This window comes from Bactrocera tryoni, chromosome 2, assembly GCF_016617805.1.
Source record: "Bactrocera tryoni isolate S06 chromosome 2, CSIRO_BtryS06_freeze2, whole genome shotgun sequence".
Classification (NCBI taxonomy): domain Eukaryota; kingdom Metazoa; phylum Arthropoda; class Insecta; order Diptera; family Tephritidae; genus Bactrocera; species Bactrocera tryoni.
Window position 1 is genome coordinate 63,093,489 of NC_052500.1, and position 26,440 is coordinate 63,119,928.

The following is a 26,440-nucleotide window of genomic DNA, read 5'->3' on the forward strand; positions in this document are numbered from 1 at the left end:
GAAACCTCAAATTGAATGGGGAGTCTTTATAATCATTCGAAATAACATTCTTTGGCAGTTATTTTTTGAAGATTATCTCTTTCAAATGTTGGTCGCGGCTACGTCTCAGATGGTCCATCCGTCAAGTCCAATTTTCGATGACTCTTTTGAACATTTCGATTGGTAACTGGCGAATGACACGCGTGATGTTTTACTCCAAGGTCTGAATCTAAGCGGAATTGTTCGCATTGACTTTAGACTTTACATATTTCCACACGAAAAAGTCTAACGGTGTGATGTCACACGATCTTGATGGCCAATCAACCGGCCTAAAACGTAAAATTATCTGCTCACAGAAATGTTCTTATGTTAAATCCATTGATTGATGCGATGTGTGGGAAGTGACGCCGTCTTGTTGAAACCAAATGTCATCGAGATCACTAGCTTCAATTTCAGGCATCAAATAGTTAGATATCATGGCACGATAACGATCGCAATTGACGGTTTTATCCTTACCAGCATTATTTTTGAAGAAATATGGACCGATGATTTTTTCTGTATGAAATGGCAGCTCTTGAATCTCTTCAGGTTGATCTTCGTCCCAAATGTGGCAATTTTCCTTGTTTACATTCTCATTGAATCAGAAAAGAGCCACATCGCTAAATAAAATTTGACTCGAAAACGTCGGATCTTCCTGGAACTTTTCAAAAACCCATAGAGCGATGTCGCTTGGGAAGGTCGACCGATTACAATTTAAGATCTCGACGTAAAATGTGCCAAGTCATTCCATACGTCAGTCCGAGTTGCTGCAAAGTGCGCCGAATCTCTTCTATTCGTTTACACTCTCAGCTGCGGCTGCTATACCATTGGAATGATTGAGCTTTGGTTTCGAAGTCATAACCATACACCCATGATTCGTCACCAGTTATGATCATCTTCAGCATATCTGTGTCATTGTGGACTGAGTTCAACATCTTTTGAGCAATGTCAACGCGATGTCGGTTTTGGTCGAAAGTGAGCACTTTTAGCATAAACTCTGGTGCGACACGACTCATACCGAAATTGAAATGGCCGACCTTGTCAACATAAGTGGGGGATATGAGTACCAACATAACGCAACAATCGAAAAACAAACACACGTAGCCCGCCAAAGTTCTAATTTCGAGATGCTTTTTGCACAAATCTGGTACAAACCTGTGCAGTTTTGGCCATCTAACGGTTTCTTGTAAAACTAAACATAAATAAATATTGATACAGAGCTATATAGTATACAAACATAAGTGACTATCTGTCCATCCGTCAGTCCGTACAAGCGATGGTTTGAGTAAAAACGGAGATATCTTGGTGAAATTTGGTACGTGTGTTTCTTGGCATTCGAAGGACGTTGTTATTACAGATAGTCGGAATTCGACTATTACCACGGCCTCAAAATACTGTTAAAGGAAAGTCTAGTGCTATAACTAAGAAAGAAGATACAAAGTTCTAAATACAGTTATGAAGGCTTGGAGGGAAAATTGCAGTTTGTGATCTTTTAGAAAATTGACGTGACCCGCCCCCTAATCAATATATTGTACATATCAAGCTATATCAACCAAACTTAATAAGGGCGAAGTCTATCGGTACCTCTCAGTCACCGTAAGATGTGAAATCGGACAATAACCACGATTATAACCCCATATAAAGTTTATGATGAAAACTACCAAAATTGTGATAGCTCACTAAATAATTAGATCAGAGCCCTGTTTGACTACTAAGATTCACATATTCGACATAAGATTTGTTAGAAAAACGACATGCCACATACTAAAAAAATGTTCCCTGGGTTTCATTTAGGTAACTTATATACAAACACCAATCAGATGGAGTAAAGTCAGCCAGATGTTCGAAAATCATGATATCAGTTATGGGTAAGCTAGCTTTTCGCCCAATTTTTTTTATTTTTGGCACTTTTATGAGTAAAGCAAAATTATATAGTGCCCCCAATTCGACAACGCCCCCCTTCCCCCCTAAAATTCTACTTTGGATCCGCATCTGCTCTGTAGCAATGGTTTGAAAAAGTATGAAAAACAGGGAATTTTTTTTAGAAAATAAGAAAGATAACATTACATTGGGATTTTCAACTGCTGTTTGTGATATACCACTGACCATGGAATTACCTTATGCATTATGCATTTTAAGAAATATTTGCGGTCAAAAATATTGGGCCAACTTCAACTCGTTTTGTTTCAAAAACATAAACATGATTTGAAGGAAATTCCGGGCAAAATATTAACATTTTACTCATGCAATGACGTTTCATAAATCTCTGATCGATGTGCTCGCTCTAATACAACTATTTTAATTTTCAAGCCAGTCAGGCAATGTGTTTGTAGATGTAATCAAAATTCGCAAAATATATTTTACCGTTGTACCTACTATAATAAGGGTTAATAATAATTGATAATATGCATAAAATGATAAAAGACAACTCAATTTCTTGCGGTAGGTAGTCGTTATCCACTGGTAATGTACATTTTTCGAATGCTTTCTTTATAAAGAATATGCATATGAAGAAACTGATATGGCTAAGTGAATATTACTTTATTAATGATTATGTATTTATTAATAAAAATCTCTGGACCACTTTTATATACAGCCCAGAGTATACAAAATTGGTTAACTTTCTATATTTGATATTTTGATCATGAAACGAAAAGGAGACTTTTACAATTAACCTTTGCAGACTTACCGAAATATTATTTTGTCAACTCCATTCGACTTACTAACACACTAAACGCTTCTCCTCTTCTTCTTTATTGACGTAGACACCGCTTACGCGAGATATTTCGTCGTGCCATCGTTCACTACCAGACCCATTTGCTTCGCTTCTTTGTTCAACCTGGAGAAAGCAGTTGTTATGACTCAAGATATACATATGTACATATACGACAGCAGTTGTACACTCCTGTAGAAGCTTGTGCCTTCCACCGATTAAAGTAATAAATTCGATCGACATATTGTTACATAAACTACGAGAAACTTTTGATTAACTAAAACACCATTTGAAATACGACAAACACAACTTTTTAATCACTAAAACTTTCAACGCCTTGACTTGCAGGTTTAAACACAGCAACAAATTGTGTATATAGACTTTAATACACTTGCAAGCAAATATGGTATATTGAAACACAATATCTCAAACAACACGCCTATCAAAGCAAATAACCTTTTTAATTACTTTTTTCACTTAAATCGTAAACGAACGTGAAAATTGTTAATACATTATTTGAAGAACAACGCTTTTCTGCAAATTCGACTTTTAAACGGGCGAATAATTTCCACACATATGATGTCCACAAGCAAAAGGAAATGCGTGATACCAGATAACGGAAATCGATTTGAATGTGTTTTGTGTATACACTCGCTTTGTACTTGCTTTTTTGTGGTAAGATATATAATTTTTTTATTTTTGTTTTTGTTTTGGAGCCAATATTTCAAATCAATTTTATTGTGTATATAAACAAATGTCAACGGAATATGTAATTCTACACTGCTTTCTAAGTGCAGCCATCTGGCAGCACATCATAGATATTCATAACTGGAATTCTGCTCCAATCAGATTGTTGTGTTGCTGCCGGCAATTGTATTTTTTGTTGTACGTCATCCCCATCAATGAGCGAGGACACAGTGGTACGTTAAAGTGCATAAAAACGGATTCAAATAAATGAAATATGAAATTTTTTCCATTTCCTTATTTTGTGCGTGCATAACCAACGCGAAAATAGTCTATAATTGTCACTGTGCTCAATGGCGAAAAGTGGGTTGACAATTGTTTTCGGTCGATACTCCGACAATGCACAGCTGTGCATGAGCAAAAGCAGCAACAACAATCAAAACAAATGCAGTCAGCACAACACAAGTGGGAGGACGGCAACGGGTTGTTGAAACATGTGACGTCACAGCCCGAAACAGAGGAAGTGGAAAGCAAGAAAAAGTTTCAAATTGAGGTTTGTGTCTTCGATGATTGCAGTACGGATGGCACAAGGGAAATGTTGACAATTTGGCAACGCAAATTTCGTAGACAACGGATACGGATGTTTATAGTGCGAAATGAAAGTGAAAAGCCCAAAGGAGGTGCGTGCAAAATTTGTTAATGTGAAAATAACTAATTTTAAATAAATTTAATTAAAATTAAATTATTATATTTATGGTTAGTGGGTTATGGCCGCAATCGCGCTATAGAGCTGGCGAGCGGTGCCTACTTGTGCTTTCAAGATATCGATGATGAAATGCTGCCAACGCGTGTGCAACAACAATATTTGCTGGCGCGCGCCAATAAGGATGCCGTGAGTATAAACAAATTTTAATGTAATGTTAACATTTTTTCTTGTTAATACGCACTACATATGTAATTACGTATTTCAAGCTCATTGGCTGCAAGTTCGTGCGCACGCCGCCAAATTCCACCTGCCGCTTCACGCGTTGGGCAAACGAACTGGATGCAACAAAGCTGCCGCTACAGATATACACTGCCAATGGACCGACGGTAATTATGCCTACCTGGTTATGCCATCGTCGCGTTTACGAACGCATACCAGGTGGCTTTTGCGAACGCGGCCGTGGCACACCCGAAGATCTTATCTTTTTCTTTGCACATCTCGATCGCGGTGGACGCGTGCTACGTATCAATGAGTGCCTGCTGCTCTATCGTTATCATGCGGCGGCAACCACATTCTCAATTGTTGCCGAAACTATATGGCAATTGCTTATGCAACATTTGCTCACGCATGTGTTGTGTGTGGAGCCGTGGCGCAGTGGTTTCACCATATGGAATGCGGGTAAACGTGGACGTAAGTTTTTTCGCGAGTTGCCACAAGCGTTCAAGTGCAAAGTGTGTGCCTTCTGTGATGTAGATGAGAGTAAGTTAGCGTGTGGTGAGTTCGTATGTATTTAACCGTTATTAAATTGTTTTTCTTACAGAGAAAATCAACAAATCTTACAATCATTACGATGTGAAGGCGCACCGTTTCACGCACGTGGTGCCCATCGTGCATTTCACGCATGCGCGGCCACCGCTACTTATTTGTATGAAATTAGATCTCACCAATGGTGCTTTTGAAGCGAATTTAAGTAGTTTAAATTTGTGCGAAGGACGTGATTACGTATTATTCACGTAAATTGTGGTGTGCAAATAATAGAAAAAGTGCATTATTTTGTGCATTATTGGCGTTACAACATTATTTGAAGGTTATGTATACAAATATTAATATTCTAAGAAATATACAACCCCCTCCTGTGTTAAATTTGTGATTTACACAATATTATACAATTGTGATGATATTATATATTAGCAAACGATTTTATTAAAATAAAATTCACGAAAAAAATATTAAAAATTTGCATAAAATTATAAGCTTAATAAAAATAGACGGAGACCGGGAGAAAGGCGAAGGGACAGTTCCTCTCGGACCAGAGTTCTAATAGCGTTCTTGTTGTAGCAATCCTCGCTTGGGTGGTAATTTGAGCATGCAAAGAGGTGGTTAGAGACATATGGTGACTCATTGTACGCAGAACATATATTTGGTATGTCGGAGTCAATTTTAGAGAGACATATGCTACAAAATCCAGAACGAAGTTGCACTTGGATCACCCTATATTCTCCAGGCAACGGGATATTTTCGTCTGCGATGTGATGGTTTAGCTCCAAGTACGTCATTCACTGGGTTGAAGTCGGTGAAGGTGTTAATGGCAGCTTATATGAACCCCTGCCCCCGATTATCTCTCCGCAGCATCGATAATAGATATTTCGAAGTTTGTGGCTAATACTAATACTTTATTCAATTCGTCTCCACATTCAACCGCGACTTCAGAGCATTTGCACATAACGGTATAGCACATCGGTTTCTTCGAATTTCGGTACTGCATTGAAGTTACGCGGCACTTTGCAATATTCTGCATATATCTTTTGACTCGCTTCGCTCACGGTTGGCGGTTTAACTTGCAAGTACGAATCACTGCCATAATCACTTAATGGTTTCAATATGCTACGCTTTAGGTTAGCCATTTCATTATCACGTTCACGTGGTGCTGCTGCAGTTGAAAGCGCGAAAGCATTATTATTGCCAGTAGCCAATTTACCGAACTGCACATATTTACGGTATATATCCATATTTGCTTTAGATGGATTGGTAATCTTGCAACCGTATACCTCGTCCATAGGCGGCAACACCGATTCCAGCGTGAATGGTTCCTGGTCTATCAATACAGTTTGATTGGCATCCTTAACAGCATAGCCGGCGCTTATATCCTCATCAGTAGAGCTATCATCCGCTTCGGAACTGGAACTCGATGAATTGCTATTCGTTGAGCTGGTGGAACTTTGACCAGTAAGATTAGGATTTTTGCGTGCTTTGCGATCTTGTATTTGCCGCTGGAATGGCGAGTAGTTGGTGCGGAATGTGGGCATATAACGTAGTGCCAATTGACTAATCTCGAAAGCTATGTGTTCGCTGAGATCGGTCCATTTAAACGACTGATGATAATTCGAGTAGGCATCGATCATTTCGAGACCTTTGGAATGCACACGAAATAGTTCTTTGACAATTTTATTCGAGTCTGAAGTGGAGTGCGGTAGACAGGAGCGCACTTTGTGACGCACCCAATCGGTAATTAGACGGGTTTCATTCTCTGGTGTGAGTGGTTTGTAGACGTTGTGCATGTAGTAGTCTGTCTGCAGCTCCCATATTGGTTGGTTCTCTGCAAATAAACAAAAAAAAAAAAAAATATTGAAAATAAGTAAAACAGTTTGGACAGAAAAAGGGCGTGTGCAAAATTTCAGATCGTTATCTCATAAGCTGAGGGACTAGTTCGCGCATTGAAAACGGACCGACGTGGCTAAATCGACTTATAACTATTTATATTTTATAGGGTCTCCGACATTTCTGTCTGGGTGTTAAAAAACTTCCTGGCAAACTTAATCTTCTTTGTACAGGCTATAAAAATCAATCAAAAACATGGATGTTTGTATCTTTAGTGAACCTACGTTTTGTGTGACTTCCGCTGGGTATGTAATAGCCCAAGAAAAGATTAATGCTATGCTGTTTCTCCGTATCGCTGAATGTATTACTGTAGTAGCGACTCAATGTTTGCATTATATCGTTGCCTTGGGAAGCCCACGCCGCCGTTTTACGGTAAGTTTTAATACGATGTACTAGCTGCGAGCCACCATATTGTAAGGCGAGCGTATCGCCATGCTCCTCATACAGATTCTCCAACATGGTCACACAATCTGAGTCGAACTCGAGTTTCGCGGACTTAACGAAACCCAAACGCTCCAACTGATGACCCAAGGCACATTTGCCAATAGCGAATTGTGCAGTGTTGGTGCGATCCAAGCAATCGACGCAATTCGTACGCACTAGGCCTGTTTGAAAAGTGCACTCACTACCCCGTGCCTTGAAAAACATGCCGGTCTGTTGTACTACGCTCTCCGCTATGTCGGCTAACATTTCCATGACATTGCCGCCACCACGACTCTTGCGCGCCATATCGAAATGTATGTGTTTCATACGGTGTTGCGGTGGCAAAAACTGATTCAAATAACGTATGCTGTAGACAAGCTCTTTGGAGATGATCGATTCATGTTTACGTTTCTCGCGTTTCTTCACTAAATTCAACATGATTAGTGGTGAGCCATAGTGAAAAAGTAGACGATCGAAATGACGCGCCGGTGTTTGCGCAAATGGATCGCAAATATCCAACTGTATTTGTGGCTTCGGTACCATTTTGACAACATCTTGTGACCAGTGTGAAGGCACTGAGCCGCGCATTTGTGTAAACGAGCACATACGTTGACCGTCTGTGACTATTTGTTCCGTTTCCACTTCATTTGCCACATCACCCATACAATTGGCGCCGCGCTTAAGAAATCTTGTACCCGCAAAGCGTGTACTACGTCGTGCAATTAAACACACATTAACATGTCGTCCAAAGACGCTAATACACGACTGACTAATGTAGCCATGCGTTACTTCCAACATCCAATCCTTAAGCACAATGACACGCATCGGCTGCAAGAGGAAAGCATTCCAGACAAAGCGCGTACGTGAATTACTACGAAATGCATAGTTCACACGCTCATCCGGTGCCACAACATTATTGGTGAGTTTATCCCAGTCGGGCAACGGCTCATCGTTGTCCAAGTCTACATTCGGTCCTACAAAACGCGGTGCCGACTCATTATACTGTAGCGTGCGCGTTAAATCATATGAATAGGAAAAATAAAAATTACTACGCAAATCGATACTCTGAAACATTTTCTTGTAACGTTCTTCATGGGGATGTGGCGCACGCAATGTTGTGGGTTCATTAACGCGCACCATAACCGTATCTTTTATGGTGTAAATCAAATGCATGCCAATGTGTGCACAACATTTGCGTTTCGTGACGAGCAGCAGATAGTAGCCTTCTAGAAAGCGCACAAAACCCAGTACACCATAAGCGGATGTAACTCGCGCTGAGCTACCGAGTGAAATGAGGAATCTGCGTATTTCCAACGCATTCAGCTCGTTGGGATTCTCATCGATGGCAACACGGTCATGTTGTGTGCGATCAATTGTAAGCATGCGAAAGCGCGTTTCCCGATTGTTGCTGCCAACAAGGTAGAGACGCTAAAATGCAAACGCAAAATTAAAACTAATAGGAAAATGTTGTGGAAGGGGAAGTTACTCACAGTGCGTGTTTCGTAGAGTACCACCTTTTGTATGCCACTAATAAGTGGATTAAAAAATATATTTGGATTAGTGTTATTCATTTTATGGCTCTAATTTCAGCAATTTTCATGAATATTTGAAACAAATTTCATTTCATTGCGATTGTTTGAGATGACTAAACAAATTACTAACCCGTAACAAAAATAATCTCAGCTGACTGTTATTTTTGTGATAACACGTTGGTGTTGCCAGGATTTGAAGGTTGTTGGACCGTATTTCAAAAATTACTTTATATTTTTTAAAAGTAATTTTTTTATGATAAACTCTATTCTTTTTTAAAATAGTCTAAAGTGTTATTTTATTGAACATATCAATATATTGTTTTTAAAAAACTTCACAGTTTTTATGAATATTCTTGGAAATACGGTATTTTGGCAATCAGCTGCTCTTAGTTTGGCAATCAGCTGCTATTAGTTTGGCGAAATTTTAAGATATTTATTTGTTACATGTTTAAATAATACCTAAATAAATTAAACGCCGGTATTGAACAATGAATACCATACGTCCTTGCGGTTGCAAAGGTGTACGCACCTGCCTACAGTGCGAGAAGGATTTTAACATTCAAAAATCAACACTTCTTGAACAACTCAGAGAACTTAAAGCTTTTTCATTTTGCCCTATATGCGAACGGCTTTTCGAAGGTTGGAACCCATGGGAAGTGCGTGACCAACATCCAGAACACAACAATCAAGCAGGATTACCGTTTCCCGGAATGTATGTACAGGAGCATTTTCTCCGTATCAATGAAAGTGATGAGTTAATGAAAAATTTAGATGTGTTGCCGTGGGCAATATCACAAAGTGGACGCCGCAAACAAAATTTCGGACCAAAAACCAATTTTCGTCAACGAAAGTTAAAAAATGGTAACTTTAATGGATTTCCAGCAACTACACGTTTTGTACAACAGCGGCTACGTGAGGTGCCTGTATTGAGTGACTTTCAGACAATTGAGCAATGCTCACTTGAATATGAACCATCAAAGGGCGCATCCATCGATCCACATGTTGATGATTGTTGGATATGGGGAGAACGTGTTGTGACTGTGAATTGCTTGGGAGATGCTGTACTGACGCTAACCGCTTTTGATGCCTCTAAAAATCCTCAAAAATATAATTTGGATTTGGTATCGCATTATGAAAAACAATTACTTTTACCGTTGATGGGAGCAAAGCAATTGGATTTCTATAAAGATAAAGTTATACGTGTAGCTATGCCAAAGTAAGTGGAACCCGAATTTTATATTTTTACACTTAATAGTAGCTTTTTAAAAATGTTTATTTAGTCTCTCCCTGATGGTAATGTATGGACCAGCACGCTACCAATTCGAGCATTCAGTACTGCGTGAGGATGTGAAAAGCAGGCGTGTTTGTATTGCTTATCGTGAATTTACGCCTATGTATGTTGATGGTAAAGACAAAATAAAAGGCGATGAAGTAACACAGAATGCACATAATTTCTGGACGGAAACAAACAATGCAACAGTTGAAATTATTTAAAAAATAAAATCGTAATTTAATTTATAGATTTATAAATAAACATTCTGCTTTATTTTTTCTTTACAACAAAATTTGGACTATTAAGCCTGATATTAACCACAAAGCGATTTTATTTTGTTTTTGTAATTTTAATTATTTTTTAGTCGAGATATTCAGTTATATGTTGTGCAGTGTCATCTATGTAAATGCCTTCTCCACCACCATCAACAATTTCTTCTGTACTATTACCCATCACGAAATTTTTAATGATGTCCGTTGAATATGTCGTATCAGACGTTGTTGGATGCATACGTTTTACATGGGCGCGTAAATTGCCATTAGAACTAAGCTCTTTCCCACAATATTTACATTTAAAGTCTGTGTGTGATTCTCTTAAATGCGTAAACAAATCAATCGTTTTAACAAAGGCTTTGCTACAATGCTTACAAACATGCGACTTGCGTGCATGTGTCAGCAGAAAGCAGGGCGCCGTAAAAGCTTGTGGACAATATTTGCATACGTAAATGGAGCGTCCAGCATCATCAGCACTCACTGTGGAATACGGTAGAGCAGCTTGCTCGTCATTTTCACTTACAAATTCCTGTTGCTGTTGTTGCTGTTTATGTTGTGTGTCTGTGATAAGTTCCTGGTACGGTTCGCCTAAACCAGATTCAATTAATTCATTTGGCGGCACTTCATGGACGATTTCTTCTATTTCCGGCACCACGGTATTAACTTTCACATTTTGCTCACCGCCTTTTTCTATGACATTCGGTATGTGTTCCATAAACAAATTGTGATTACTTCTTTCTTTTTTCTCAAGTAGTGTATGCATATCCACATCATCTACTTTTCTTTTTCGTTTATGTGGGCTATATAGGGTATTTGAATGAGACTCCTGCGAAGTGGCTTCCGCAGGTAGCTCAAATGTGGTGGCGCCTGTTGCATGTGTAAGTAATTGTGTTACACCGCCTGTGAGTATGAATTTTGGATTTTTCACAAATTTACGTTTCTCCGGTTGCTTAAGTGTGTTTTGTATACGTATTTGAGAAGGTGCTGACACTATTTTTTCGATACATTTTTCAGGCAAGTTCACGTGCTGATCAGGTTGTGACTGTTCTGTTGCATATTCTACATATTCAACTAAATTATTATCATATTCCACTTCTTCATTCACAACTGGCTCGGCTACTGATACTGTTTTACATTCTTCTTGCTGTAGTGCTTCTTCGTAAAGCTGTTTTATTTGCTTGTTAGCGGCGCATAAGCGTTTGTAGAAGATGTACTGTGGTTGTAGGTCAAGTAAACATTCTTTGCAAATCAGTTGTAGTTCGACGTCGAATTCAAGTATTGAACGCTATAAATGAGAAAATTTTAAAAGAGCCAGTTTCCCAATGCTATTGTAAGCTTACCTGCCAGTCATTATACATTTGCAATACTTCGTGTATGGTAATCGCAGCTGCATTTTGTGCGTCAGACTCCAGCGAATCGTTTTCTATCGTATTGTCGTTCCAAAGCACTTTGTGCTCCCACAAATTGTAATCGCCTGCACCCAAACAAATACGACACAAATTACGTAGATTACCAGTGTTTAACTCAATTTCCATTTATTTGTTTACAATTTTTTGTTGTTTTAGTGCAAAAATATCACAACGGCTACAAAATCCAGAAAGCTACTACACTTTAAAAATCTTCAATGCGCACAATTGTCAAACTCTACAAAAGGCACGGTGGTCCAATTTGCTTACATAGTAATGGAAAAATTTGTATTAAAAGAATAGGGTTCGCTTCTTGCTCCTACCAAGCAAAATAATCATGCTTTCTATACCGATTGACGCACAGAATACAATATTGCGAATAAAAAATGGCATTTGACAATTTTTAATATATTTTTATAGCAATTCAAAGTTATTTTCGCTATACTGCTTAATGCCGTTGTAACAAAGCAAACAACTAAATTATTTCACCACCCGGCAACATTGTGGAATGCATTCCATCATTTGTTTAATCACAAACAGCTGATCTGTTACAGCTTTCAATTAGCAGTCGACAGGTAAAGGGTGTCTTCAGATTTCTAATTACAACAGCTGCTTTTGTATCGTAAATTGCTAAATTTCTCAAGTATAAATTAATTAAGTTTATCTAAATGTGTACGAAAGTGCTACGAACACACAAATATCAACGAAAATGAGCGCCAGACAGCAAAACTCATATCATAACGTAGTGCAAAGCGTTTGTTGTTGTTGATATGAAGATGAAGTGGCTATTGTGTTGGCATAAGAAATTGAAAAAAATGCTGGTAGGTTGGAAGCCGTTGCACTGGTTCGCTTTCAGTGCACTATGCCTTCTTGGCTTGGGTGCTTATTGGTACATTTGGTCATCGGAGGTGCGCATTGAAGAGACCTGGAGTAATGGTTAGTACACGTTTATTATAATACTTATATATTTACTTTAACGATATTTATATTAGCGATTAAACCTCTGGGTCGTGTAGCTGCTGCTGCAAATGGTGGTTCACTTGCACTGGACAATTTCGATTATGAAGAACAATTAGTAGTGCTATATAATCGTGTGCCCAAAACGGGATCCACTAGTTTTGTTAATATTGCTTACGATTTATGTAAGCGTAATAAGTTTCATGTCTTGCATATAAATGTGACGGCAAATATGCATGTGCTATCGCTGCCCAATCAGGTGAGTAGCCTTGACGGTAGTCAATTACATATTAAAAAGTAATTACTATCTTAAAAAATACTTTTTTTTGGCGATTTTGGCAGATTACGTTTGTGCGTAACGTCACCAAATGGCATGAAATGAAGCCGGGTAAGTGCGTTTCTCATTTTATGTTGCACACTTTAGTAAAATCTTACTTTAATATATTTTTTCTTTAATAAAGCCCTTTATCATGGTCATATGGCATTTTTGGACTTTTCCAAGTAATTTATGCAGCATTACCTTATAATTGCTTGCTTCCAGTAATAATACATTATATTTTTTTTGCAGATTTCAAATTGCGCACAAACCTATTTATATTAATATAGTACGTAAGCCATTGGATAGGCTAGTTTCCTACTATTATTTTCTACGTTATGGTGATAATTATCGTCCGAATTTAGTACGTAAAAAGGCGGGTAATAAAATTGTGAGTATGCCCATTTTAATAATTTCTTGAAAAATATTTATGCTACTTTTACCTTGTAGACTTTCGATGAATGCGTTCTATCGAAACAACCAGACTGTGATCCGAAGAATATGTGGCTGCAAATACCATTCTTTTGTGGTCATGCAGCAGAGTGCTGGTATGTTAAACCATCTTTCATAAAAAGCTATTTGTAATTTAAAAAATTTTACATAATTTTTTTTTTTGGTGTTTTTGTAGGGAGCCAGGCAGCGAGTGGGCATTAAATCAAGCTAAGCATAATTTAGTTAATGAATATTTTCTGGTTGGCGTTACCGAGCAAATGGCGGACTTTGTGGATCTGCTTGAGCGTTCATTGCCGCGGTAAATACACGAATACGCACACATACGTATATTGTGCTTTTAAAAATTACAATAACATGTCATTGTTTTGCTTTGCAGCATATTTCATGGTTTCCGCGAACACTATCAGCATTCCAATAAATCCCATCTACGTCAAACGTCGTGGAAGATAGCACCCAACGACGACACAATAAATACCATACATAAAACGAAAATCTGGCAAATGGAGAATGAATTGTACGAATTTGCATTGACACAATTCGAATACAATAAGCGCAAATTGACGGTGCCCGATAATAAGCATTTGCAAAAATTTATGTATGAAAAGATAAGACCCAAATGATAGCATTTGCGAAGTGCTATTGCGAAAACGTCAAAAATGCGCAAAAAATGCACAAATGTGTGAAATTAAGTTTTGTGTGTGTGTATTTGTTTATTGTGTTTGGCGGGCGCAACTGTTGTCACTTCATCGTTTGTACACATAAAGCACTGTTTGTAGTGTGAAACTTCTATTATAACATGGCGGCTATACACACACACTTTTTTACATGAACCCTCCAATTGTAGTCATATTTTTTATTTTTCTCTTTTCTTTTTTTGTTTAGTAATTAGGTAGTTTTGTTTATTTATTTCTGTTGTTCTTTATACTTAAAAAAACTTAGCGCATTTATTTTTTGTGCCCACAATGTACTTAATATAGAAATAAGCACCTTAAATATGTAACTTCGACTAAGCAATGACAATTATGAGAAGACAGTTATTCTAGTTTTTAGTGAGTTATAATTTTTTATGCATTTTGTTTAACTTTACAATTTTTTAAATTTTTATTTTGGAATTCTAAATTTGGTTTTATTGATCTAAATTGTATTATTTTCTTTCTTTATAATATAAATATATTATTAATGTACATGTATGTTTTTTTATTAATACTTTTTTAATTTTTTATTTAATAATTATTTCTTATTATTATTTTTTCTTTATTTATTTATTTAATATTTGTTTTAATTTATGCTAGTATGTAATTTTTCAATTAACATATTATTTTTTAAATGTAATAATTTTTTTTTTATTTAATAGAAAAAATTTAGTTGTATTCAGGGTTGCGAATTTACTTGTGCAAGTTTTTTTTGGAATAAAAAATAGATTTTCAATTTAAAAATTAAATTTTCAATTAAAGTTAGATTTTCAATGTTTACTCCTAGGTATTTGGGTTTTAAAAAAATGTTTTATTATTATTTTGTTTTTTAAATTTGATTTTTATTTTTAAAAGTTTTGAATAAATTTAATAACTTTAAAGATTAAATAAGTTTTTATTAAAAATAAAATTTTTAATTGTAGAACGCAATTAATTAATTAATTAATTTGTAATTGTAAATGTGTTAATTAGTTTTTTTATTTTTGAATTCGGTATTTGGGTAAAAACTTTATCTCTTTATAGTTATTTTGTTTAATTTTTTGTAATTATCTAAAAAAATTAAATTTTTTGTTTTTTATTAATCAGTTTTCAACTGTATTGAACGATTATTTTTAATTATAATAATTTTTTTTTTTAATTTAACTGTATGCAATTGTTTATGTTTAGTTTGTTTAATTTTTTATCAATATTCCATATGTATATTATGTACATACATACATATGTATGTACATAAGCAAATATATTTTTTATTTTTTGGCAGTTTTTAAAATTATATTTAACAATTCTTTTAAATTATATTTAACAATTTTTTTATTAAAATAAAATAAAAAATATATTTGCTTATAATATAAAATATAATTATTATTTTTGTATTTTTACTATGTGCAATTGTTCATGGTTAATTAATTTAATTTTTTGTAATTATAAGATCGGAAGAGCACTTTTTTATTAGTATTTTTATAATTTTTTATTTAAGATTATAATTTTGCTTCTTTTTTTAAAATTTTTTAAATTATGTTTAACGATTCCTTTAAATTATTATTTTGAAATTTTACTACATTCAATTGTTTATAGTTGATTTATTTAAATTTTATAGATCGGAAGTATAAACAAAATTTTTTTAATAACAAAAAAAAAAAAAAAAAGACGTGTGCTCTTCCGATCTTTTTTTTTATTTTATTTTTTTTTTTAATAATAATTTTATTTTATTTTTTTTTAGCCATTATATGCATTTTGTTTAAATAATAATTTTATTTTATTTTTTTAGCAATTATGTGAATAATTTTTTTTACTTTTATTTGAATTTTTATTTTAATGTTTTTAGCGATTTTTTAAAGTATATTTTACACTTTTAAATTATTATATTTTTTACCTTTACTATGCGCAATTGTTTATAGTTGATTTATTTAATTATAGTTTTCTAATTATATAAACAAAATTGATTTTTTTAATATTAATTTTATCAAAAAAAATTTTAATTGTTAAGCATTTTTTTATATTTTATTAGACACATTTAAATTATTTTATTTTTTACTCTTACTATGCGCAATCATTAATTTATTAAATTTTTTTTTAATGATATACAAAAATTAAGTTGTTAATGTTAATTTTATTATATTTTTTTTTATTTTGGCAATTCTTTTAATTATGTTTCAAATTTTACTGTAAGCAATTGTAATTCTTTTTTAATTGATTTAATTTTTATTCCATTGGCATTATTCATATTTTTTTGATTTATATTATTAATTATATTTTTAATATTTTTGATTTTTTAATTATTAATATTTTTTAATTACTATTTTTCTATTTAATTTTTATTTACATTTTTATTGAGTACAAATTATTTTAAATATAATTTTTTTAATTAAATATCATAAATAATAATAATTAACTTTTTAATTTGTTAATTATTATTATTTATGATATTTAATTTTTTTAATTACTATTATTATTTTTTAATTATATTTTGTTTGTGTTTTATGTTGTTTTTTGTTTTTATTTTATTCTATTTTTTTTGGTTTTTATTTTATTTTTGGAAAAAAAATTTACATATTTTTATTATTATAATTTCTTTAATACCATAAAAAATAATAATTAACTTTTTAATTTGTTAATTATTATTATTTATGATATTTAATTTTTTTAATTACTATTATTATTTTTTAATTATATTTTGTTTGTGTTTTATGTTGTTTTTTGTTTTTATTTTATTTTATGTTTTTGGCTTTTATTTTATTTTTGTAAAAATTACATATTTTTTATTATTATAATTTCTTTAAATTATATTTTTTTGTTATATTATCATATTTTTTTATTATATTATTATATTTTTTTTATTATATTATTTTTTTATTATAGTATTATATTTTTTTATTATATTATTATTTTTTTTTCCGATCTTATTATTATTTTTAAATTTTTTTTATTTTCTTTTTCTTCCTTAACTCCTACTATAAGCAATAACTAGTGAAACTGCAGTTGCAACATACATACAATACATAATACTATTAGAAAAAAATAGTGTAAAATTTTATAGCATATCATAAATTTTTAGTAAGTTTTATATGTAAAACTCTAACTGTAAATTACTGTAGTCCTAGAAAAACTTAGTTAAATTGTGCGAGGAATTTTTGAGTTCTTTTCTATCTACATAAAACATATTATTACTCTATCTACATATATAAATATACATATAATTACACGTAAGTACATACGTACATACAAGTAAATTATATACCTTTCTCATTTCAACATTCTTTCCTTTGTTAACGGCATATTTGTATACGTAAACAGCACATTATGAGCGATCCGAACGTTTTTATACTGACAATACAAACAATAACTTAAGTGAAATGTATGAATCATATTTAATATTAAATGTATACATATGTACACATAAAAAGCAGACATCAAAAAGGCAACTTAATTATAATAGACGTTAGCTGATAAGAAATTTGCACGTATAAATGGAATTAAATGTAGTCAAAAGGTAGCTAAAAGAATAAAAAAAAAAATATTAAAAAAGACAAAGAAATACAATAACAATATATATGTATGTAAATTGTTATATGATTTTAATATATGTATGTATGTAATGCAAAATATTGTACTCGGAGTAATGATATTTTGTTGAAATAGTTTACACTTACATCTCATATGTATGTATGTATAATTAGAGCATAAATTTAGTGAAATTTCGTAATTACAATTACGTAAGTATTTAAATGTATGTGTATGCCATTAAATGTACATAAATATTACAAAAATAATATGATATTTATATTTGGAAAGAAATTGTTTTTTTCTCCGCCTTTTTAAGTTAAAGTGTCTGTGATATTTCCGTCGCCCTGATATCAGGTAATGTGAGCTGATTACCCATACAAAGTACAAGGTGCGTTCCAAAGTAAACAGGACTTAAAAAAAAAAACAGAACAAATGGTTTTTACGGCAAAATCATTTTAATTTTATTTAACATGGCCTCATTCTGCTTCAATATAGCTTTTTGCACGGTCCAGAAGCATGTCGAACGAGTGTTTTAGCTTGTTGGCCGGTATTGCCGCCAGTATGCCGGTGCAAGCCTCTTGAATGACGTCTACGTCTGCTTTAACGCTTTCCTTTCATGGGCAAATGCATTTTTTCGAAAAGGAAGAAGTCGCGCGGTGCTATATCAGGTGAATACGGGGAGTGGTTAATGGTTAAGGTGTGATTTTTGTTCAAATAATCGTCCTTCGAATGTTGGATTCTGAGCAATTTTTGGTCGTCGGTCAATTTGTGCGGAACAAACCTTGCACACACCATTCGTAAGCCCAATTGTTCGGTTAAAATGCGATAAATCGATGTTTTGGAAATGCTCACTTCCATTTCCATGAATTTCAATGATGATTTCGGCTGATTTTTGATAAATTCACGCACAGTTTCGATGGAGTTTCCGGTGATCACGGATTTTGATTGGCCCACATGTTGATCGTCATTTATGTCCTCACGACCACTTTGAAAACGTTGAAACCACTTGTGTGCTCTGCTACGGGATGGGCAATCATCGCCATAAACTTGTTTCATCAATTGAAACGTGTCGGTAAAAGTTTTACCAATTTTAAAACAAAATTTAATTTTGGCTCTTTGTTCGAAGCTCATTTTCGCACCGATAACACAAACATACTGACACTTGAAACGCAATAACTTCACTTCCAATCAATGAAATGTCATGAAATTCTCACTTGACAATCGATAAAGATAGCAGATTCCAACACACCAGTCGACATATAGATGGCGCCACCAGGGGGCGCAAGATTCAAAAAGTCCTTTTTACTTTGGAACGCATCTTGTATTCTTACACACATTTCTATCATAGCCCGAACATACAATGAAGCTGTCTTTCGACACCAGAAAACTAAGGTATTAGTACATTACGAGCGATGGGTCGAATTTAATCAGTTGTTTTTTTTTTTGCGGGTGACAAAGTGGAAAATATCTTCCGCACCATCAAATCTGTCGTCACAGCAACGGTGTGTGCCGTGCAGGTCATTAAAGAGCCAATATCTTACGCCGGTTTTCATTTTTTAGCAAAGAGCCATCAGCCCAACCTGTTGACATTAAGAGCTTTCTCTTTTCTTGTGTGGGCACTTATATATTAGCCATTAGTCTGCTAAGTTGGGAGATGATTTTCGTTTCCTTTCCTGCGGCGTACCCGATTTGTATTCAGAAGGTTAATCTGGGGTCCAGTCTTACTAACTAGAGGCTTTTTGTGTCCTTAGAATATTCTTAGTCGTTTGCATACTTATTACGAGAGGAATGTGCTGGTTTGTCAGCAGTAGTAGTTCTGGTTTTTCTATAGCGAGCTGGAGGTTATGCGAGTCAAGCCATGTTGACCTGATTCAGATTTCTTCGGGCTTCCTCAGTGTCTCGGGCTGTGATTACTGCTGCTATGTCGTCGCATAGCCGATTAAATATGATAATGTCTATCATTTCAAGTTACAGTATTCCGTCATAAATAATGTTCCACAGTTCTGCTCTTAAAATGCACCCTCGTGCTGCTCTTGACGCAACTTCTATTTGTCGTGATTCCTTTCTAATCTGGTACAGTAGTTTTCTGTTACTAAGATCGGAGATACTACAATTTTGAAGGCGTTTTGAACGTCTAAAGACAGAACTATTCGCTTGTATTTGGAGCATCTACGCTGTGCGACTTCTATACTTTCAATGACGTTTCGGATATCGCCTAGAGTTGACGTTACAGGCCTAAAATCGTGCTGTCTAGGAGAGAGTCCGCCAGTGTCATTGATAGCTGCTTCTAGACTAGGTTTAAGTAGTCGTTTGTTGTGTTGTGACAATGTTGTCCGCATTTAGAAGGCCGACTAAAATGTGCAGCTTACTTCGTTCTATTTGCTAACGAATGCATTTGAAAGACATATGTTCAGCGTCGTTCTCGAAGCATCATTGTATATACATGACGACTTTTCCCATTTTATATAGATACTTCCCAAAATATCTGTGACTGGTTAGCATCTACGTACTATAATAATTCACCTCGCCACGTTTCCCGCAGGACCACTCTTTTACATTTTTGATTAGCCTGGCCGTTTATCTTCCACGACGTCCTCGCTCCCAATGAGTTTGCCATCGCTCCAAGATATCATTCTTTATTCCTCTTTTGTAGTGGTGGCATTTGTTCCTTATTCCTTCAACGTCCGCATTTTCTTTGTTCCAAATATTAGTAAGATGATGGGCGTGATTCCGCTTATTACCGTTACAGCTTCGCCTGAAACTGTGAGGTATGCCGATACTACCCTTAGAATAGCTGTGCTATACACTTTTCTAGTGCTTTATTGCGATTGTATTTCTTCAATAAGTACGCCCATAATTCTGATCCGTAGGGTCATTCGATATTAAAAGCTTTCGTTTCTGCTGTGCCGGCCATCAGCCTACTAAGTTTAGATGTATCGCCGGGCATTTCGAGGCTTAATAAGGCGTCGTAGTTGGCATTCCAGATTTCTGAACCGAGGATTGATCACTGCGCCGCTCTAGATGTGCTCATTTAAGTGTCGTGGTAAAGGTTTCATATACCAAGATGCTGCCGTCCAAGTAGCACCTCATTATTATGCTGAGATATGTGGGTATTTTGAAGTGTTCTTCTAATGCCTCGACAATATTTTTCTATTGAGCGCTATTAAAAGCATTCACTACAGCTGGGGTAGCGTGTAGAACCTCTCGTCTGAGTTTTTTGCAGCCTCTGTGCGATTCTTCCACACTCCTCATAATTTCTTTAATAATTTTTCATTCTCAATTGCCTCCAGTGTTAATCGGCCTGTTCTTAAACCATATTGCTTGTGTAATAAACCGCCCGTCATCGTAATTGCTTCTCCTATTCGTGGTTTCAGGAGTCTTTTGAGAGGCTTGTGAGGTGTGGCAGACATCCTGAAAGGCCAGTATGCTAACGGGCTGACTGGATTTCCTTTTCCTTTACTAAATAACTAATACTTTTATAAATATTATTATCGCCAATAATTTAGCTTTATTATATAATTATTTAGATAAGTGTTTGCCAATATGTTTTCAAAACGATTTCAGGCGATTTCGATTACAGTCGAGAGGCTCAATTTTCGACTACTTTTTGCAGCAGTTAGGACCGTTAGGGACCAATCGCCTCGAATTTATCTGCGTAGACAAGCGACTACGTATAACTTCACAAAAAATCTCATTTCATTAAATCGCACGATCTTGGAAGCCACGACGCAGGCCCACGACGAGCGATAAAGCGCTCAGGAGATGTTTCCTTCAATATATTGATGCTTTCGTTGGCTGTGCAGCAAGTTGACTCGATTTCTTGGAACCAAAGCTCGTCCACATCAATATTCTCCAATTCAGGCTCGAAAAAGTTGTTAAACATGTTTCTATAGCCTTCCCCAATGACTGCAACATTATGGTTAGCTTCATTTTTGAGGAAGAATATGGACCAATGATTCCCTCTGGTAAGAACTTTTGCATCTCAGATTGAGGTATCTCCACGACATTCGTTCTGAACGCATCAACCGCCTCTTCAGGTGCCAATAATTGTTGACCTCATAGTTTATTTTTTATGCACGGGAATAAAAAAAAATCATTCGGTGGCAGGTCAGGACTTTGCCATACCATCCATCCTTGCCATCGATAAATACTGGTCTTTGATGGAGCTTCATCGCTAAATATAGAATAAACTTCTTGCACTGTTGCTGAGATAACCCACGCCGAAAGTTGTAGAAAATAATCGTGCGAAAATGTTAAAATATTTAATTCCATTTTTTGATCGATATGAATATTTTAAGATACTGTAAAGAACACAAGTAGCGCTGACAGCAACACTAGGGTTGCCAAATCCCGAAACATAAAAGGCAACTTACGTACAATACGTCAATGAAATAAAGTTTTAAAACTTTTTTATGCGCTAGTTGCCACTTTCATTAACATATTATTACCTGGAAAATAGTCAGCATTAATCGGTCATTACGGATAATCACGGTGAACAATTGTTTAAAATTAAACCTGTTTCATTACAACAATTGCAATAAATATCTTATAAATAATTATAGTAGCAGATAATATTTGAGAATGATTACGTAAAGTCGAAAAGGTCAGAAATATGCAATTAAACGGGTAATTAGAATGAAATAACCGTACTTGAGCGTTCAGCCATTTGGCAGAAAACCAACAAATGTATGTTAGTTTTATTAATATATCTACACAAATACAAACTACAAACTTATTCCTTTTGCAAGTTAGTCGCTGTTAGAAGGTGAGCCTTGTTCACCTGTAGACTTTGAGCGGTATTTATGTATCTAGATAGATAGATATGAGCTATGAGCTTTTATGGCACTTAATCACTTCAAATTGATACATAGTATGTAGTTAAGTTGGATGTGTTTACATTCCAGATCGACCTGTTTGTTGATTTGTGTTCTAGACAACTGAAATTGACAAGTCTTATTTGATAGTTGAGGGGAGTTTCGGATTGAAAAGTCGATTGAAGAAAAAAGTGATTAATGAGTTAGAATCAGTTGATAACTACAGGGTCTGGCACTCGACCAACCAATTAAACCAATTAAAAGAGCCATAAATTCGGTTTGAAAAATTATTTTTATTTATTTTAAAGTACAAAATGTGTGAAAATAATCATAAATTCAGAACCAAATCACTTTCGCTCGTTATGACCACCTTTTGCCTTAACTATGGTCTCCAGACGGTCAAAAGACGAACCGCAAGCTGCCCGAATGTGACTTGGCGGTATTTTGGCCCACTCACGAACAATGGCTTTGTTCAGCATCTCGAGACTGGTGTATTTTTTACTTCGGACCTTGCTCTCCAAAATGGCTCAGAGAGAATAATCCATTGGATTCGCATCTGGTGAATTCGAGAGCTATTGTGTGGTCGTAATGAAGTTCGGAGCGTTGTTTTTCAGCCATTCTTGGTTCACTCGCGCTTTGTGAGACGGTGCTGAGACTTATTGAAACGTCCATGGTTTGCGACCGAAATGTTTGTTTGCCCACGGCTTCAAAGCCGCCTCCAGAACACTTTCCCGATATTATGTCGCATTTACTTTGACGCCAGGCTCGATGAAAATAATTGGAGAGCGCCCTTCTGCGGTGACAGCGGGCCAAACCATTATTTGTGGCGGGTGCTGCCTGCTGGTGGCCAACCGATGACTTAGATTCTCGTATGAACGGTAGTTTAAGTAAACCCTATCGTTTTGAGAGTTTACGAATTGTTCAATTGGAAAAATTTATTCGTCAGAAAACACAATGTTCGGAATTTGACCGCTTTCGGCCAAGCGAGGCAACTGCTTCGCTCTCTCAAGTCTTACTTGTTGCTACTACGGTGTGAGATCATGGGTCTTTTGGAACTTGTAAGGCTTGACCTTGATTTCAATTTATTTTCAGTACTTTAGCCATTTGATTGGCACTTCGCCGTAAATTTCGCTCAAGTCGCCTCTTCACTATCCGAACCATCTCACGTGACGTTGCAGTCTTTTGACGATCACCTCCATGGCGTTTTGCGATGCTACCAGTATCATTGTAACGAGTGATTGTGCGATAAACAAAAACTTTATTCACATTAAGGTCGCAAACAATTGCTGGCTGTGATTTTCCAGCTAAATAAAAAGCAATCACATTATTACGTTTGAGTTCCATCGCTAATCACTTTTTGTTGCGTTCACTTTTTGGCAAAACACTTTTGCACACTTGTGAACAATACTCCGAACTATCATTCATCAAATTTATAATCAGCTGATTCCAGTGTGACAGCTGCGCGAACGGTCTGAAGTTGGTTACACTTCGAGTGCCGGACCCTGTACAATAACTGTGTGAAGAAATTACATATTAAGACTCTTTGACTGAGCTGTTAGATCACATACACGTAACATATAGGGGTTTCGATCTTACGAACGAGCTTCTTGACTTCAGACCATAGAGGAGGAAAAAGGTATTGATAATGAATTAAATAAAATCTGTATTAGGAATTATACGATCAAAAAAAGGGTATGTGCTCACTATGTAAATCAAGCTATGGGTATTGTTTGGATAGTTGATTGAGGCGGTTATAGCCGAGTTTATAACAGCACGCCAGTCGTTAGTTTTTTTTGGAGATTCCATGCTAAGCCCGGTACTTCTCCACCTGGCCTTTCCAACGAAGGTCCCGATGGGTACCACGTCGAATACTCTTAGAGCTTAAGTGTTCTAAACAATCCGGACAACATGACCTAGTCAGCGCAGCCGCTGTCTCTTCATTCGCTGAACTATGACATTGTCGTCGTATATCTCGTATAGCTCATTGTTCCATCGACTACGGTATTCGCCGACGCCAATGCGCAAAGTACAATAAATCTTTCTCAGAACCTTTCTCTCGAACACTCGTAACGCCGACTCATCAGATGTTGTCATCGTCCATGCCTCTGCATCATATAGCAGCACGGGGATGATGAGTGACTTGTAGAGTTTGGTCTTTGTTCGTTGTGAGAGGTCTTTGTTTTGTTTGATGACAGGAGATATTTCATTTTGCCCTCGTTCACTACCAAACCCATTAGCTTCGTAGTACATAAAATTTAGATTACATTTTCACGGCACTTCTTACGAGGGCATCAAGTTAATGCCAAGAGCTAGTATGATATCTGATTGCTCTCCCTCACTTGGTTTTTTTTACCTGGGCTGTCAAATAGGAAGTGCTAAGTTCGGGTGTAACCGAACATTTAATACTCTCGCAAATTTGTCGAGAAAATATCTTCAAGTGTTGGCAAAACTTCTACTAAATAAGTAAAAATCATCAGATAACCGGAAAACGATTTTCACTAATATATGCAAATTAACCGGATGTTCGAACAGCCAATATTATCGGTCCAATGTCAGCTGTAAGCACTGTGGTACAAATTTTCGGTTTCTGGTGGCTTGATCCGATTTCGATAAATTTTTGACATGCGATACTAGGCGCTCTCTAAGATTTGGACATCTCTGAGCCTCTCGGGAAATTAACTGAACAGATGCTCTGAGCAGGTCAATAATTTCAAGGTCGGGAGCTTAAATGATATCCGAAGGGGTGCATTTCAAGGAGGCGCGTTATCTCCACTTCTCTGGATGTTTTTATACTCTCGCAACAAAGTTGCTAAGGAGAGTATTATAGTTTTGTTCACATAACGGTTGTTTGTAAGTCCTAAAACTAAAAGAGTCAGATATAGGGTTATATATACCAAAGTGATCAGGGTGACGAGTAGAGTTGAAATCCGGATGTCTGTCTGTCCGTCCGTCCGTCCGTGCAAGCTGTAACTTGAGTAAAAATTGAGATATCACGATGAAACTTGGTACACGTATTTCTTGGCTCCATAAGAAAGTTAAGTTCAAAGATGGGCAAAATCGGCCTACTGCCACGCCCACAAAATGGCGAAAACCGAAAACCTATAAAGGGTCATAACTAAGCCATAAATAAAGATATTATAGTGAAATTTGGCACAAAGGATCGCATCAGGGAGGGGCATATTTGGGCGTAATTTTTTTGGAAAAGTGGGCGTGGCCCCGCCCCCTACTAAGTGTTTTGTACATATCTCGGAAACTACTATAGCAAACTCTATAGAGTCGTTTCCTTCAGGCATTTCCATATACAGTTCAAAAATGGAAGAAATCGGATAATAACCACGTCCACCTTCCATACAAAGGTTATGTTGAAAAGCACTGAAAGTGCGTTAACCGACTAACAAAAAACGTCAGAAACACTAAATTTTACGGAAGAAATGGCAGAAGGAAGCTGCACCCAGGCTTTTTTTAAAAATTGAAACAAAAACCATATCTCAGGAACTACTTTACCGATTTAAATGAAATTCGGTATATAATATTTTCTTAACACCCTCATGACATGTACGAAATATGGGTGAAATCGGTTCACAACCACGCCTTCTTCCAATATAACGCTATTTTGAATTCCATCTGATGCCTTCTCTGTATAATATATACATTAGGAACCGATGATGATAGCGGAATAAAACTTTACACAAATACGGTATTTGAAAAATATGTAAATGACGGATAATGAAATCTCGATTATCACTTTATCATGCGAGAGTATAAAATGTTCGGTGACACCCGAACTTAGCCCTTCCCTACTTGTTTTATATAAATTTTGTCATAACATTGTCAATAAATTATAAAAAATTATGAATCTAGTAGGGCGTTTTGTGCACATTTAAGAAAAAAATTAAGCAAATCGGTTGAGTAGTTCGACCGGAATCATGTCCGAACAGTTTAAAAAAGTGTATTTTGAGAAAAACGCGTTTAAAGTTTGAGGTACTGCCAAGTGTGCACTCCGAGCGCTCCGAACGTCG

General features: G+C 35.6%; 5 protein-coding genes across 5 annotated transcripts; 3 read left to right on the forward strand and 2 right to left on the reverse strand.

Moving 5' to 3' along the window:
* The first annotated feature begins 3,572 nt into the window (after nucleotides 1-3,572).
* Nucleotides 3,573-5,199, forward strand: LOC120768471 (UDP-GlcNAc:betaGal beta-1,3-N-acetylglucosaminyltransferase-like protein 1). The gene is made up of 5 exons (XM_040095177.1): nucleotides 3,573-3,651; nucleotides 3,747-4,095; nucleotides 4,177-4,307; nucleotides 4,388-4,880; nucleotides 4,942-5,199. The coding sequence occupies exons 1-5, from the start codon at nucleotides 3,634-3,636 to the stop codon at nucleotides 5,136-5,138; spliced, it is 1,188 nt and encodes a 395-aa protein (XP_039951111.1). The 5' UTR covers nucleotides 3,573-3,633; the 3' UTR covers nucleotides 5,139-5,199.
* A 97-nt stretch (nucleotides 5,200-5,296) lies between these two features.
* On the reverse strand, nucleotides 5,297-8,872 carry LOC120768470 (polyphosphoinositide phosphatase). Its single transcript, XM_040095176.1, has 3 exons — nucleotides 8,693-8,872; nucleotides 7,004-8,630; nucleotides 5,297-6,717 (listed from the first exon to the last, which is right to left on the reverse strand). Exons 1-3 carry the CDS (start codon nucleotides 8,771-8,773, stop codon nucleotides 5,828-5,830), a joined length of 2,598 nt encoding a protein of 865 aa, XP_039951110.1. The 5' UTR covers nucleotides 8,774-8,872; the 3' UTR covers nucleotides 5,297-5,827.
* A 270-nt stretch (nucleotides 8,873-9,142) lies between these two features.
* On the forward strand, nucleotides 9,143-10,291 carry LOC120768397 (alpha-ketoglutarate-dependent dioxygenase alkB homolog 4). Its single transcript, XM_040095070.1, has 2 exons — nucleotides 9,143-9,950; nucleotides 10,015-10,291. The coding sequence occupies exons 1-2, from the start codon at nucleotides 9,223-9,225 to the stop codon at nucleotides 10,226-10,228; spliced, it is 942 nt and encodes a 313-aa protein (XP_039951004.1). The 5' UTR covers nucleotides 9,143-9,222; the 3' UTR covers nucleotides 10,229-10,291.
* Nucleotides 10,244-11,905, reverse strand: LOC120768395. Its single transcript, XM_040095068.1, has 2 exons — nucleotides 11,620-11,905; nucleotides 10,244-11,564 (listed from the first exon to the last, which is right to left on the reverse strand). Exons 1-2 carry the CDS (start codon nucleotides 11,812-11,814, stop codon nucleotides 10,368-10,370), a joined length of 1,392 nt encoding a protein of 463 aa, XP_039951002.1. The 5' UTR covers nucleotides 11,815-11,905; the 3' UTR covers nucleotides 10,244-10,367.
* Nucleotides 11,906-12,289: 384 nt separating this feature from the next.
* Nucleotides 12,290-14,491, forward strand: LOC120768396 (heparin sulfate O-sulfotransferase). The gene is made up of 8 exons (XM_040095069.1): nucleotides 12,290-12,621; nucleotides 12,678-12,901; nucleotides 12,985-13,030; nucleotides 13,104-13,143; nucleotides 13,211-13,349; nucleotides 13,409-13,506; nucleotides 13,587-13,709; nucleotides 13,788-14,491. The coding sequence occupies exons 1-8, from the start codon at nucleotides 12,456-12,458 to the stop codon at nucleotides 14,029-14,031; spliced, it is 1,080 nt and encodes a 359-aa protein (XP_039951003.1). The 5' UTR covers nucleotides 12,290-12,455; the 3' UTR covers nucleotides 14,032-14,491.
* The last annotated feature ends 11,949 nt before the right edge of the window (nucleotides 14,492-26,440 follow it).